The sequence below is a fragment of the Stegastes partitus genome, unplaced genomic scaffold, assembly GCF_000690725.1.
Source record: "Stegastes partitus isolate 25-593 unplaced genomic scaffold, Stegastes_partitus-1.0.2 Scaffold244, whole genome shotgun sequence".
In the NCBI taxonomy this organism is placed as follows: domain Eukaryota; kingdom Metazoa; phylum Chordata; class Actinopteri; family Pomacentridae; genus Stegastes; species Stegastes partitus.
In genome coordinates, this window is record NW_007577975.1 from 647,161 (window position 1) to 660,395 (window position 13,235).

General features: G+C 43.2%; 1 protein-coding gene across 1 annotated transcript; it reads left to right on the forward strand.

Moving 5' to 3' along the window:
• Positions 1-9,204: 9,204 nt before the first annotated feature.
• Positions 9,205-11,942, forward strand: ccn2a (cellular communication network factor 2a). The gene is made up of 5 exons (XM_008281787.1): positions 9,205-9,594; positions 9,697-9,913; positions 10,000-10,251; positions 10,339-10,550; positions 10,644-11,942. The coding sequence occupies exons 1-5, from the start codon at positions 9,529-9,531 to the stop codon at positions 10,938-10,940; spliced, it is 1,044 nt and encodes a 347-aa protein (XP_008280009.1). The 5' UTR covers positions 9,205-9,528; the 3' UTR covers positions 10,941-11,942.
• Positions 11,943-13,235: the final 1,293 nt, after the last annotated feature.

Here is a 13,235-nt window from a genome sequence, read left to right on the forward strand (position 1 = left end):
ATAATGACTCTAAACACAAACTTTAAGGCTGATAAACATTCAAAAAATTAAACTGTTCCAATGTTTGTGCCCAACAAAGACATGAACGCAACAATTTGCATAAATCTTTCTGAGTTATAACAACTTCTAAGGAGGTTATCTGCAACCAGTTAGCTTAATTGAGTTCATGGAATCAGCCTTTCTGCCATAAGTAAAGGTATTTTTAATTAGCAACAACTTGATTTGGTTGCATATACATGTGCTTTTGAGTTGATAAAAATTAAGTTAGTCCAATTAAATGTTCAGTTACTTATAAGGAATCTAAAGGTGTCATGTACTCATTTAGCATGATTCTGAACACAGATTTTAAAGGTAGCAATAAAATGCAACGTTAATTACCGTTTATTTAATCATTAATAGCATAAACACAAGTTTTTAAGTTGATTACTCCAGAAAATGAAGTTGTTCCAAGTCGTATTTTCACATTTTTAGAAGAAATTTGTTCAACATTATGTGTTCAATTCAGATTTTAAGTTCGCAAATCTAAAAAGCTGCATTGCTCTGCTGTTATTTACGAGATGTTTTAGTCACTTTAATTGATCTAAAATGTCAGAGTTCTATTCTCAAGTCATTGTAGAACTTAAAAAGAAGAGTTCTGGTAACCTGACTTAAAATGAATTAAATGAAAAGTTCAGGTGGAACAAAACCAGCCTGTAAACAGACTTTACAGGACGTATTATGAGAGATGTGAAACTCTCCAGGACTGTTGGGGTTTTCTGTAGTTTGAGAAAACAAGGTGGGAAGTTGTTGTTATAATAATAATCGAAATGGTTTTAAACATGACAAAGTTTTCAAACTGACAAATATAAAAAATGACCTGTTGTCACTGTTAATATGGAGCTGAAGGGACTTGAGATCCTAGAAATTCAATTTTGAATCAACTAATGCAGAAATGTGAGTTTAAATGACACACATTATTGAGTTGACGTGATTATTTAGAAGGTGCATCTAAACCAGTGAATCAGAATGTGTGTGTGTTGTGGTGCCTTTCAGTAACTGGTGGGAATGGGCTTCTTAATGGACTTTTTAGAGACTTTTTATAGACCTTAGATCTGGATGTTCCCAATAAACTGGCAGCACAGCGCACAACTAAAGTACATCAAGTACTTCTGCACGTCTGACTCAGATAAATTCGTCCACTTAGCCTCACAGAGTTTGTTTTGTTTTTTCAAACGAGCGTGAAATGGAAAGTCCACAAAAGCAGAATTAAGGACAGTTGATTTTTAGAAGCACTACGTGTTCTATAAATGTCCTCTGTGAAGTCTAAATCCGAGCCGGCGTGGAACAAAAATGCAAACCCCAGAACAGAATGTTAATTCTGGTGTTTATCTTCCTGTTTAGCTCCGACTGCAGCCGGCTGAATTCAGGCAGTGTGTGTGGGAACCACGGAAACAGTGAGCGGACGAATCGCACAGGAGCGCTCTGTGACATCAGCAGGCGGGTATGACATCACCGTGGTGCGATGGAACGCCGGAGGTGTTTGGGAGCGCTGCACGGCCATGAGTCCCACTTTCCGACGGAGGGAGCGAACGAGGCCTTAGCGGGACCTGACGCAGGCGTGTAAAAATGCAGCGTGGTCAGACACCAAGTCTGTCACCTCCACACGTCCCGGAGCTGGAAAACTCCCAGCTGACATGTTTCTGCGGCCCCGTGATGTCACGGCGTAACTATGGAAGCGGCGCTGACGTGATGAGGCTTAGATGTGGACAGAGGAGGAGGCCCTGACAGGGATTACTACACCAGAGTCTGAGCTCAGAGCTAAATGAGGAGCGTCACACTGTACGGAAGTCAGTCACATACACTCAGCTTTCTGTTCACCTACTGGAAATATGTGACTTTAATGGTCAATAAGAACCTTCAGAACTTAAAAAACATGAGTTCCCATAACTTCAATTTAAAATAAGTTAAATGAATGAACAGCTAAAAGTTCACTCAAGTTCACATGATGTAAATATATGAATTTTATAGTTAATAGATTGAAGATATTGAATTCTGATTTTTGGACCATTTCGGAACTTAAAAACACAAGTTCGTAAAACTTAAATAAAATAAGTTGAACAAATGAACAGCTAACAGTTCACTCAATAAGTTAAATTCAATAAATTAAACTTATATGACATAAATGTTTGAATTTCAGAGTTAGAAATTTTTTGAAAGAAGAACAAACTGTTAACATTTAGAACATGTGAAGGAACCGTCGTCTCAGTGACTTGTTGGTTCAACTTAATATCCTTCAGTTTGCTCAACTTGTTTTCTTACGTTGAACTAATTTGAGGTTTAATATACAAAACACATTTCAAGCTGACATTATAGAAAAGCAATAAAACCAGTAAAAATATAACAGTTCTGCTCTTGAATGCAGTGGAGCTTAATTGTAATGAGATTTTAAATCCATACAGGCACCGAGGAGAAGCTTCTTCTTTAACGTACTTCCTCCACAAAGACAGTGCCGAGGTGCAATATGAAACAACACAATTAGTAAATCACAAGGGTTGCAATTAAGGACATTAGATATACAACACATTTCATCTCGGTAAAGAACCAACAGAGGACCTGCAGTTCCTCTCAGCTCAGTGGAGTTCAGTCACATCTTCCAGGTTTCGGTTTTCTGGCCTGTTTGGGTTCAGTCTGACTTTCATCAGCGTCGTTTTCAGCTGCTGCCGGCAGCTGTTTTCATCAAAAACACACTGCAATGCCCAGAACCATATGACAGACAGACCAAATTAGAAACCAGCTGGTGAACATAGTGGAGCGTTTAACAGCTGAAGAGCCAGATGTTTTCCTCTGGAGCCGCTGGAGAGCAGCTCAAAGAGAAAGGTATCTGTGGGACGTGTATGTGTTTTACAGTGTTGATTGCACTATAGGATGGGAATTAAGTTCATTAGAGTTATTTTACTGCTGACGTCACAGAGTTTGATTGGGTGAATTTGTGAAAACCTTGAAATGATGACCTTACAAAAGCCATGAACATCTGTAAATCTGTGAAAACAATTCAACAGATTTCTAAGAAATAACCACATAGCAAGTAGCTACAAGCTGCCACCGACTGATAAACTTCCTTGTGGATTTCTTCCATGCTTGGTTTGTAGACTTATAGTCGGAGGCAGGAAAACCTCATTCATACGCCAACAATCGCTACGAACTATGGCCAAGTCTCTACAGGTAGCATCAAACAGTTAGCATCAGAGACAGCTCTAAACACACATTTCAGGGGTGTTGGGAGTTTGGGATGGAGGTCACAGAGACAGACAATCACTCCTGCTGTGGCTGATTTAAATTCACCAATTCTTCCCATCGTGCATGTAGGAAGAAGCTTGAGAAAAACTTCACTTAGAAAGTCCTTAGCTAACCATTGCACCACCTTGCTACCACCTAGGCCTTGATCATACTCCCTTGCAAACCACAGAATGTGTAGCTGTTGTGGTTACTACTTTTCTAGCTCACAATCGTAGGTTGTATCTACATATTCTGCATCTGCACATCACTGCTGAGCATGCACACCATTACCCGAGTAGCGTTGTCGCCATGCGGTGACAAATCTTGATGGAGAGATGCTAAAATTTACACTACGCAAACTCAAAAAGTATAACAACTTTAGGGCAAATTCATGATTTCTGGATGATGGATGCCGACTGTAGCACCGTAGTAATGTGATGGCTCCTCAGGGGTGTGGCGATTCCAGTGGGTGGACACAACACGGGATATCTGGAGAGTTTAGAGCTTCTCACTGTGTTTTGGTCTACGCTGATGGAAAGCAAAGACAAAGCACCTCCAAAGTCCTGCAGCAACTACTTCCATTATAGCTCTGTTAATGAATAGTTATAAAGGGGAGGATGGACCGAGAATCTCCTCGTACGACCATCATGCAGTTTACAACAAAATGCATATCTTTGCGTATCAGAGCTTGCTAGGAATAGACCAGGGTAGAGGCGAACAAGGGCCCAACAGTTACAACTTGTTGGTGCTGGAGCTTGAACCCCCAAACTTTCCCGACTACCCACTAACTCTACCCCAACTGTTGCAGACTCTTGTGGATGAAAACTTGGAAAGCGTGTGTTGGACATTCGTGGAAATATGCCTCAAAGTCCATGTATGCGGAGATGCTGACTGAGCCAAGGAGACAGACAACCATTGATACTTCTGCCAATTTAGTACCACTAGTGAACCCACCTGTGATTCGTGTTTAGGAAGCTAAAGAAAACCCACACAGACACAGAAAGAACATGAAAATGTATTATTATTATTACTATTATGCAAACTCCACCAAGAAAGGCTTCAGCCGACCAGCGGGTTTAAATCCAGAACCTTCTTTGTGTGAGGCGACCGCGCAAACTTCAGCAAACTGAGCACAAATCCACGCGAAGCAGATGTAGTCGTCGTTGGCCACAGAAATAAAACTGCACGTAAACCAAAGTGTGAAAGTGCACAAGCTTTAAGGTCGGAGGGTTAACGTGCACATATATTTCACAACACCGATGCCAGCGAGAACAAAGCAGAACCGACTCCCCCGGCGTTGTATCAGCACCACGGTTCCATTACCGATTTTAACCCGCAGCGACTCTCCCAGACAAACACCTCGGTCTATACTTAGCCTCGACATATCTGAGCCTACCACACACGGAGACATATGTTTCCTTTGGCCGCCGCTGCCGTCGCGTCGGCACATCCAGATCTGCAAAACAGTGAGTCGGTCTGCTGATACTCAGCACAGGAAACCCTGAGAGTCGCAGGCCAAGCTCAGTGAACATTTAGTCAGACGGCAAAACAACGTGACAACATGCAGAAAAATGTCAGTTTCCAGACCCTGTGAAGGGTTTGCATAGCCGGAGATTAGATAAAGAACATCAATAATCCACTAACATTTGAAGTAATAACTTTATTTATGTAGCATCTTTAAAAAAACAACAGAGCGCTTTGACAGATAAGAAAATCAGACGACAATATTACAACAAAAAGTCAGTGTAGAGATTCAAAAAGTGGAGAAAACACAGTAAAAGACACAAATTACAGAATTTTGATACAAATAAACACCAGCTAACACAAATAAAACAATAAAAGCACAAAAAATACCACAGATAAGAGCACAAATAGCTTAACAAACAGGATAGGAGCACAAGAAAAAGGCTAAATATAACTAAAGAAAGTAGAGACAGAAGGTTTCATGAAACTGAGCTTGATGAATTATAACATTTGATTTAATGTAGAATGGATTAAATCACCAAAAAGCATAAAGGTTTGTTGTATATGTTCAGCCATGTGCATCATCCAGATGTGCAACTGCTGCTTTATAGCAAATCTGCAAAGTGACTGTACATGTAGTGAAATAAAAGTACTAAATGTTCCTCTAAAATGTTGTGAAGTCAGAGTGTAAAGTATCAGAAATACTCAATAACTCGAAGCTGTATTTGAATAAATGTACTCAGTTACTTTCCGTCTGTGTGCTTATGTACTGATGTAACGGTCTAATATTGTCAATATAAGGGTTAATAAAGGTCAAGTTTAGCTGCTTTAGGTACATTTTGCAGATAATATTTACTTCATCTGGATTTTAAAGGCAATGATTGTACTTGTAAAGGACTCTTTGCACTATCCAGAAGCCCAACATCAGTTACTCCACTGATTTTATATGTAAGCGTCCCCACTACTAGATTTTTGTATTTTATATTTGCACATTTCTTACTGTACTTTTAAAAACGCTGCCCGATTGTGTGAATGCAGTGACAGGATTGCTGCTGTACACTGTGCAGTGACAATAAAGGAACTGTTTTTGTTTGCATTGTTTAAAAAAAAAAAAACAGCCCAGAAACTGCCCGTGCTGCAAGATAAACGAGCCTGCATGTAAGATAACACTGTCAGCGAGTGTTGTTTTGCAGTGTGGCGGCAGCACGTTCCTGCATCAAGCTGTTTCCTTCAGATTATCCTGCAGCTGAAGTTTGGGTCCTGAGGCTGCAGTGACTGACAGCACGGACACACAGGCTTCTGTCTCCGGCCTGTTTTCAGAGACTCCACACTTTCACTCGCGGCTGTGGTCAGATGTCGGAGTTCCTACTGTACAGCAGAGAACATATCCTTATTAGGGAAAGAGTGCTGCTCCTAATATGGGGAGGCTTCCTCTGTAGTAGCAGCGGCCCAGTCTGCTGGCCCGCTCGCTCGCATTCCTGCAGCTCCAGGTTTCTCTGGGAGTTTTTCATTTCCGATTCGCTGGCTGGAGAAGGAGCAGGGCCGCCTTTCATAAGAGTCTGGCCTGGTGTGTGATCCCCCCCCGTTCTCCAAAAAAGAGAAGAAAAAAAATACACAAACCTCCGTCTAGCCTCTTTCCTGCAGTCCTCCACTTTTGGGTTTGATGTAGTAAAATAAGCCTGGCCGGGGACGGGGCACACCTGGACTTTCAAGTCGCTCACAGACTAAACCTCATTAGGCAGGTGAGAAGTCAGAGAGCACGTCGGCTTTGTTCGGGGTTTTAATCGTCGTTTATCCCTCCACTAAGTCTTCGACAGAATCCTCTAAAAAATGCTGCCCTTTCGGGAAGTTAGAAAAAGCTAATCTTCGAATCAACAAACTTCCATTTCGGGAAACGCCATTTAGACTGAGGACTGAGTTCGCCTTTCTTCCTGCATACCTTGGCCGGGCTGCTTGTTCAGCTCAGGTAACTCTGACCATCAGCATCGTCTTGTAGTTTTCAGAAATGACGGAAACGCACAGTGAATCACAGAGATTCTGTTACCTGTTGACTCATGACTGGTGATTTAACTGCAGTCTGGACAGAGCAGGTTATTTAGCGCTATAATATTTGCAGTCTTGTTCTCAGAAGTCATTAAATATACTTTACCTGAGTATTTCCAAGTCTTACTACTTTATGCTTCCCGACATTTCACTGAGTTACTTATTACTGTTCAGTGTAGGATAACGTACACTGATTAACGTTAAAACCAGGTGAATCAATGATTATCTTGTTACAGCCCAGTGTTCTGCTGGTAGACCTTGGGTCCTGCACTGACACTGATGTTATTATGTCATGTACCACCCACAGAAATTGACTCCCGACAGTCGCGACCTCCCTTAGCAGGACAATATCCTCCACCACACTGCAAGGAAGCTCTCGAGGAACACAACGAAGGCCTTAAGGTGCTGGTCTAGCCTCCACATTCCACAGATCCCAATCTGACCGAGCATCTACAGGATGCACCGGAGCGATACCACGCCACCACAGGACCAAAATGATTTGATGTTAATGTCTAGAACCTCTACAAGTCCCACGTCCCAACAAGTTTCAAGCTGTTTTGGCAGCACAAAAGGGGACCTGCACGAAGCCAGACAGGTGGTTTTAATGTTGGGGCCCATTGGTAAACAGGATAATGGTGCATAATTCCTTCAGAATGAGCATATCGAGCTTATCTGTTGGTTGTTAAAGCTGTAACAGGCAGATTCAGATGGTCAACATTTGAAGATTGCTCTGACTGAAAGTCCTCCCTGTAAAAAAAATAAATAAATAAAAAATTGCAGCGCCACATCTTGCTGATGCTACAGACTCTAATTCTAATTGGCTGATATATTTCTGGTCCGTCTATATTTTCCAAAGCCTGAAAATGGATCTAAGAGGAGGTGCAGAAGTCTAGTTTCCCATCAGATGACTACAAATACAACATGCTAAAGTGTTATGATGGAATGTTTGCCTGTAGACATACTGCCTACTCCAGCTTTAAGTTGACGTCTAACTTTTAAACTTCTCGTACGGTTTCATTTAAACACTAGAATGAGGCCCAAAATGTCAAATATTTCACAAAAGCAAAGATTTTTACATAAATTATGAAAAACTTTGATCTTTCCTGACCCATTAATCATCTTAGGACCTCTCAGATTTATTTTTTTGTGACAGTAGACTCCTCCATCAAGATGTACATATTACAACTAGCATCAGTAGTAACATCCTCCTTATGCAGCGATGGAGGAAGTACTCAGAGTTTGTTCTTAAAGAAAGGCAGAAAGAATGTAGAAATACTCTGTTACAAGTAAAAATACCAAAGTAGTAGCATAAAAATACACTTAATGCACCAAAATGGCATTTTGTCAAGTGTGTTTGTTACTTTAATGTTAACTAATTAGTCTGAATTTCCTCGTACAGATCAACGATGTTTTGCGTTACTCTTAAAAGTTGCATCCTAATTTATTTGTTGATTGTGTTTTGTGCTGTGAAAGTAAATCTGCAAAGTGGTTGTAAAGCAAATGGAGCAAAAAGTACAACATGTTCCTCTGAAATGTGGTGAAGTCGAAGTATAAGGTAGCAGAAAACTGAATTATACCGAGTAAAGTACTGGTAACTTAGAGCTGTACTTGAGTAAATGTACTCAGCTGCTTTCCATCTCTGTGAGTATATGAGGCACAAATGTCATTTTTATCTACTCTGAGTACAGTCAGTAGCTAGTACTTACTTAAAGCAGGACTTTTACTTGTAATGCAGTGTTTTTATGTTTCGGTGTCGCTGCTGTTACTAAAGCAAAGAATCCAGATCTGACCACAGCTCCTGTTGAACCGGTCTCCCTCCACAGAACACAATTTGGGAAAAGTCACACGGGAATAAGATGGAGACCAAATATCATGCTAAAGACATCATGCTGCGTTCATAATGTGTCTGACTGCAGCCCAACTGATGTCAGAGCGTAAAAATGCCCAGACGTGACCACACGAGCACCGAGAGCTACAGGACGGCACCTTGACAGATAACCAGCCCCACTTAATGAATTTCCTCTCCTGCAACCGCTCGCCGTTAATGTGCTAAAGTACAGGCTGCCTGAGCGCCTTTGAAGCCGAGGAATGCCGGGAAGCCTCGACCAGCTTTTTACACATCAGTCGGCTTATTTAATCGCATTTTTATGAGCTTCTACCTGTTGTTTTTTTCTCTGTTCCGCTTTCAAGTTGTTCGTGGCTTCACTTTTGAACTGCCTCTTCCTCCTCCTCGTCTTTGCTAAATTAATATTTATAGGCACCGGCTGTCTGTTTGTGAAGTCAGTCTTCAGGAATTCCCAGTGTGGGGTCCCAGGCCTCTAACCAGACTTAACCTCCCCATTCCAGATGAAAGCCGGCTCTGAGAGAGACGGTGTTGTTTGGCCCGAGCAGCAGAGCCTTGCCTTCAGACAGCAGGAATGTGGGATGTCTGGAGTGGGGGTCAGGAAGCGAGGAAAGAATGCCAAGTATGTCCATGTTTGTCCAGGGCTGGCTCTCCATTCAGCCCCCAGTGACGTGCTGCGAGGGCCAGCGAGTATAAAGGGAGCTCCGGTCCCGAGCAGAACTCAGATCAACTCCTCTACCGAAGCTAAACTCTAGCTTTCACCAAGAAAAGATTTAAAGACCGGAGCTGCAGTTTGACAAGAGATCGACTCGATCAGAAAAGTTCCTCGAGCTACTTAAGAGACTACAAGGAAGATTTTTCTTTTCCTTTCTCCCTGGAGGTTTTTTTTTGGGAAGAATTTAATACTAGAAAGCAAGAAGAAGATGTCTGCTGGGATGAAGAACGTGATTTTGCTGCCTTTGCTGTGCACCGTGATGCTCTCACACATGGTAAGAAACGCCTTTAACCGTCTGCTCTGAGCGTTCCAGCCACACTGAGCTGCATGTCTCCCTGTCGGCTGCTGATACTGAGCGTGTTTTCTGGGTGTTCAGGCTGCAGGTCAGGAATGCAGCGGCCAGTGTTCGTGTCCGTCGGCTCCCCCTCAGTGCGCTCCGGGAGTCAGCCTGGTTCTGGACGGCTGCGGCTGCTGCAGGGTTTGCGCCAAACAAATGGGGGAGCTGTGCACCGAGAAGGACGTCTGCGATCCTCACAAAAGCCTCTACTGTGACTTCGGAGCCCCCATCAACAGGCGCATAGGAGTCTGCACAGGTGAGCCTCATCTACACCCCCCTCCCGCATCCCCTTAAGTCTCCTTAAGGTCTGAGCAGGATCATGACTTTTCTTGTGCCCCACAGCTCGGGAGGGAGCCACCTGTGTGTTCGGCGGCATGGTGTACAAGAGCGGAGAGTCCTTCCAGAGCAGCTGTAAGTACCAGTGTACCTGCCTGGACGGGGCGGTGGGCTGCGTGCCCCTCTGCTCCATGGACATCCGGCTGCCCAGCCCCGACTGCCCCATGCCCAGACGGGTCAAGGTGCCCGGAAAGTGCTGCGAGGAGTGGGAGTGCGACTCCCCCTACAGACACAGCTTCATGGGCTCTGCTTTGGCCGGTGAGTCTCGCTCCATAAGTGAATCTTTTAGTTTGAAACCCTGAGAGTAGGACAGTGTTTCTAAATCCAGTGGTTTTGTTTTTACAGCGTACAGAGAGGAGGAGACCTATGGCCCAGATCCCTCCATGATGAGGGAGAACTGCCTGGTCCAGACTACTGAATGGAGCGCCTGCTCTAAGACCTGTGGCCTCGGCATCTCCACCAGGGTCACCAACGACAACCGCGACTGCCGCCTGGAGAAGCAGACCCGGCTGTGCATGGTGCGACCGTGCGAGTCCCAGCTGGAGCAAAGCATTCGGGTGAGTTTTCATGAATCAAGACTCACTCGGTCGCTTAAAGCTGCCAAAGAATGTCGGCTGACGTCGGTTTTTCCTTCATTCTTCTCCCCGCAGAAAGGGAAAAAGTGCATCCGCACCCCGAGACTCTCCAAACCCATGAAGTTTGAGATCTCCGGCTGCACCACCACCAAGTCCTACCGGCCCAAGTTCTGCGGCGTCTGCCTGGACGGCCGCTGCTGCACCCCCCACAGGACCACCACCCTGCCCATGGAGTTCAAGTGCCCCGACGGACAGGTCATGAAGAAGCACATGATGTTCATCAAGTCCTGCGCCTGCCACCACAACTGCCCCGGCGAGAACGACATCTTCGAGTCCATGTATTACAAGAAGATGATGGGCGACATGGCGTGAGGGCGCCCGCTGGGACGATCGCAGCTTATGACTTGAAAACAGAACTCCATCTCATTTTTGCAGCTCAGTATATATGTTTTTATTTTGTTTTCTCATTGTTAAAGTAGCCCAGACGCCCATTTCGGTGTCTGCTTTGTACGGCTGGTGCACGTCAGCCTCATAGACTCAGACAGAGGGTTGCCTCAGCAGCTCCGAGAGATTCCTGCACTATAACTTCTTTTGTTTTTTGTTTTTATTTTTGACGAACCTACTGTCAGGTTTCCACCAGTTTCCCCCTAGAAACCCCTCTTACAAGCCCGTCCATTTTTACTGTATATGTAAACCTTGACCTCCTCTGTAAATGAGGTGTCTAATGAGTCCAAGACCAGACCTGCAAACTCTAAGCAGCTGCAGAGGGAGACCACAGTGTTCCCTTGTCCAACCAGGTCTCAATGTGTCCTTGTGCGAATGTGTGAGTTTGTGTGTGTGCGAGCGAGCGAGTGCGTCAGGCCTGAATTTCAGCCTTGTCTGAGTGGAGGAAAGGTCAGAGTTTCCGCGCGACACGTGGACGAGAAAAGCGAGCAGCAGCGAGCAGAGCTAAGGGTCAGATATGGAAGACAGCGGGCTTCGCCTCGGCACTGAGAAAAGACAAGAAAAGGAGAGCGTTGACTTTTACTGATTCAGGTCAGAAAGAAGAAGAAGAAGAAGAAACCGAGCATCTATAGGAACAAAAAAAAAGAAAAAACTGTCTATTTTGTACAAAAAATAGAAGACTGGAAGAATTGTAATTTCATTCCTTTTTTTTTTATTGTTATTGTCGATGTGTAAATTGTGTGTATATTTGTACAGTTTAAGTTAATTTAAAACAAAAAAAGCTAACGATGTTCTGTGCTTCGAAACGTATCGATAGCGTATTTTTTTGTCGACGGTATTTTTTACTATTTTATTGAGAAGTGTGACAAAGATGTTACATGTTTGACTTTGTAGCTGGAAATAAAATCTTATATTTTTATACAAACACGACTTCTCCTGTTCTGTTGCATCATTTTGCACCTTTTCGCTGACGTTCAAAAGCATATTTTACACAAAACCTGCATACTTTGTCCTTCTTACACCACCTAAGTGTGAACTAAAACACACCTTCCTAGAAGAAATCAGCCTCTGCTTCACACCTGCAGAGGCTGGAGGGAACGAAACAGGATTTCTTTTGCTTTAAATCTGCTTAAAATGTTTGTCATTGACCTCCACAGCAGAGCAGTCATGTGGTGATCTGTAACATGTGGTTCGGTTCTTCTGCTTTGTTCCTGAGGGTTTATGTAACATGATTTACAGCCACTGACTGGAAGCAGTAAAGACGAATCCTGAGTTCTTATGCACATGTACACATGGGCGTAGGTTTCCGGAGGGGTGGAGACGCAGAGGGTACGCTTGGATTTGTTCTCCACGATAAAAATAGAGACGTTTTTTGGGGGGGAAAAACTACTATGAAGTCACTCTTAGATATAATGCATGTAGAGAAAGCACAAAGTGGTGCATAGAAATTCACCAAAATGCAGGAAAGTTAGTGTGAATGGACCCAGAGTCCCTGCTTCATGTTCAAAGCTTAAATAAATGACACATGCAACCGACAAAACAAGAGGCCAATCGTGAAATGACAACAACCTGAAAGAGGATTTTTAAAATTTAACTTTGCCGTGAAGCATTCTTGCAGGTTTTTCTGTTGTTTTTGCAAAAGAAGTGATGGAAAAAAATAAGAACAAAATGTCCCGATATGAAAATCGAAAGCCAAAAGTGCAACAAGCTGTGACTTTTCAAACAGGTTAGGTTTGAAAAATGGCATGAAAAGTGTCAGGAAACAGGTTTTTACACTGTGGATGGTTAAAAAGTGACTTTCTGGTTGTTGTGTCGTCTTTGTTTGAGCAGCATTTTCTTACATATTTCTGATTCTCAGCTACCGAATTTGAAAAAGATTCTGCAGAACAGCTTCATGGTTCGTTTGTTTGTGTTGTTCTGTGAAGGGATTATTTAAATTTTTATCTCTAAAGCACTTTCCAGCCAAACATCTGCAGTTCAAGGTTGTGTTTGAGTGTTTATCTGTTTGCAGTAAATCGTAGCGCTCGTTTTGTTTTGTCAGAAAATGCTTCACACACAGGAGGAAAATGTTTAACGTGTTATATCGTTCATACTGAGCTGTTTTTAGAAGTTTTCCTTTAACTTCACGCCTTTAGGGAATAAAGGAGTAGAAGTACGATCCAGTCCAATAGTTCACAGAATAGCTGGATGTAAAAGCGAAACTGACGGTAAAGTCAGTGACTG

Coding starts and splice junctions, on each gene's coding strand:
- ccn2a (XM_008281787.1), top strand. CDS start 9,529: ATGTCTGCTGGGATGAAGAACGTGATTTTGCTGCCTTTGCTGTGCACC. Junction 9,914..9,999: donor GCGCATAGGAGTCTGCACAG/GTGAGCCTCATC, acceptor TGTGCCCCACAG/CTCGGGAGGGAGCCACCTGT. Junction 10,252..10,338: donor CATGGGCTCTGCTTTGGCCG/GTGAGTCTCGCT, acceptor TTGTTTTTACAG/CGTACAGAGAGGAGGAGACC.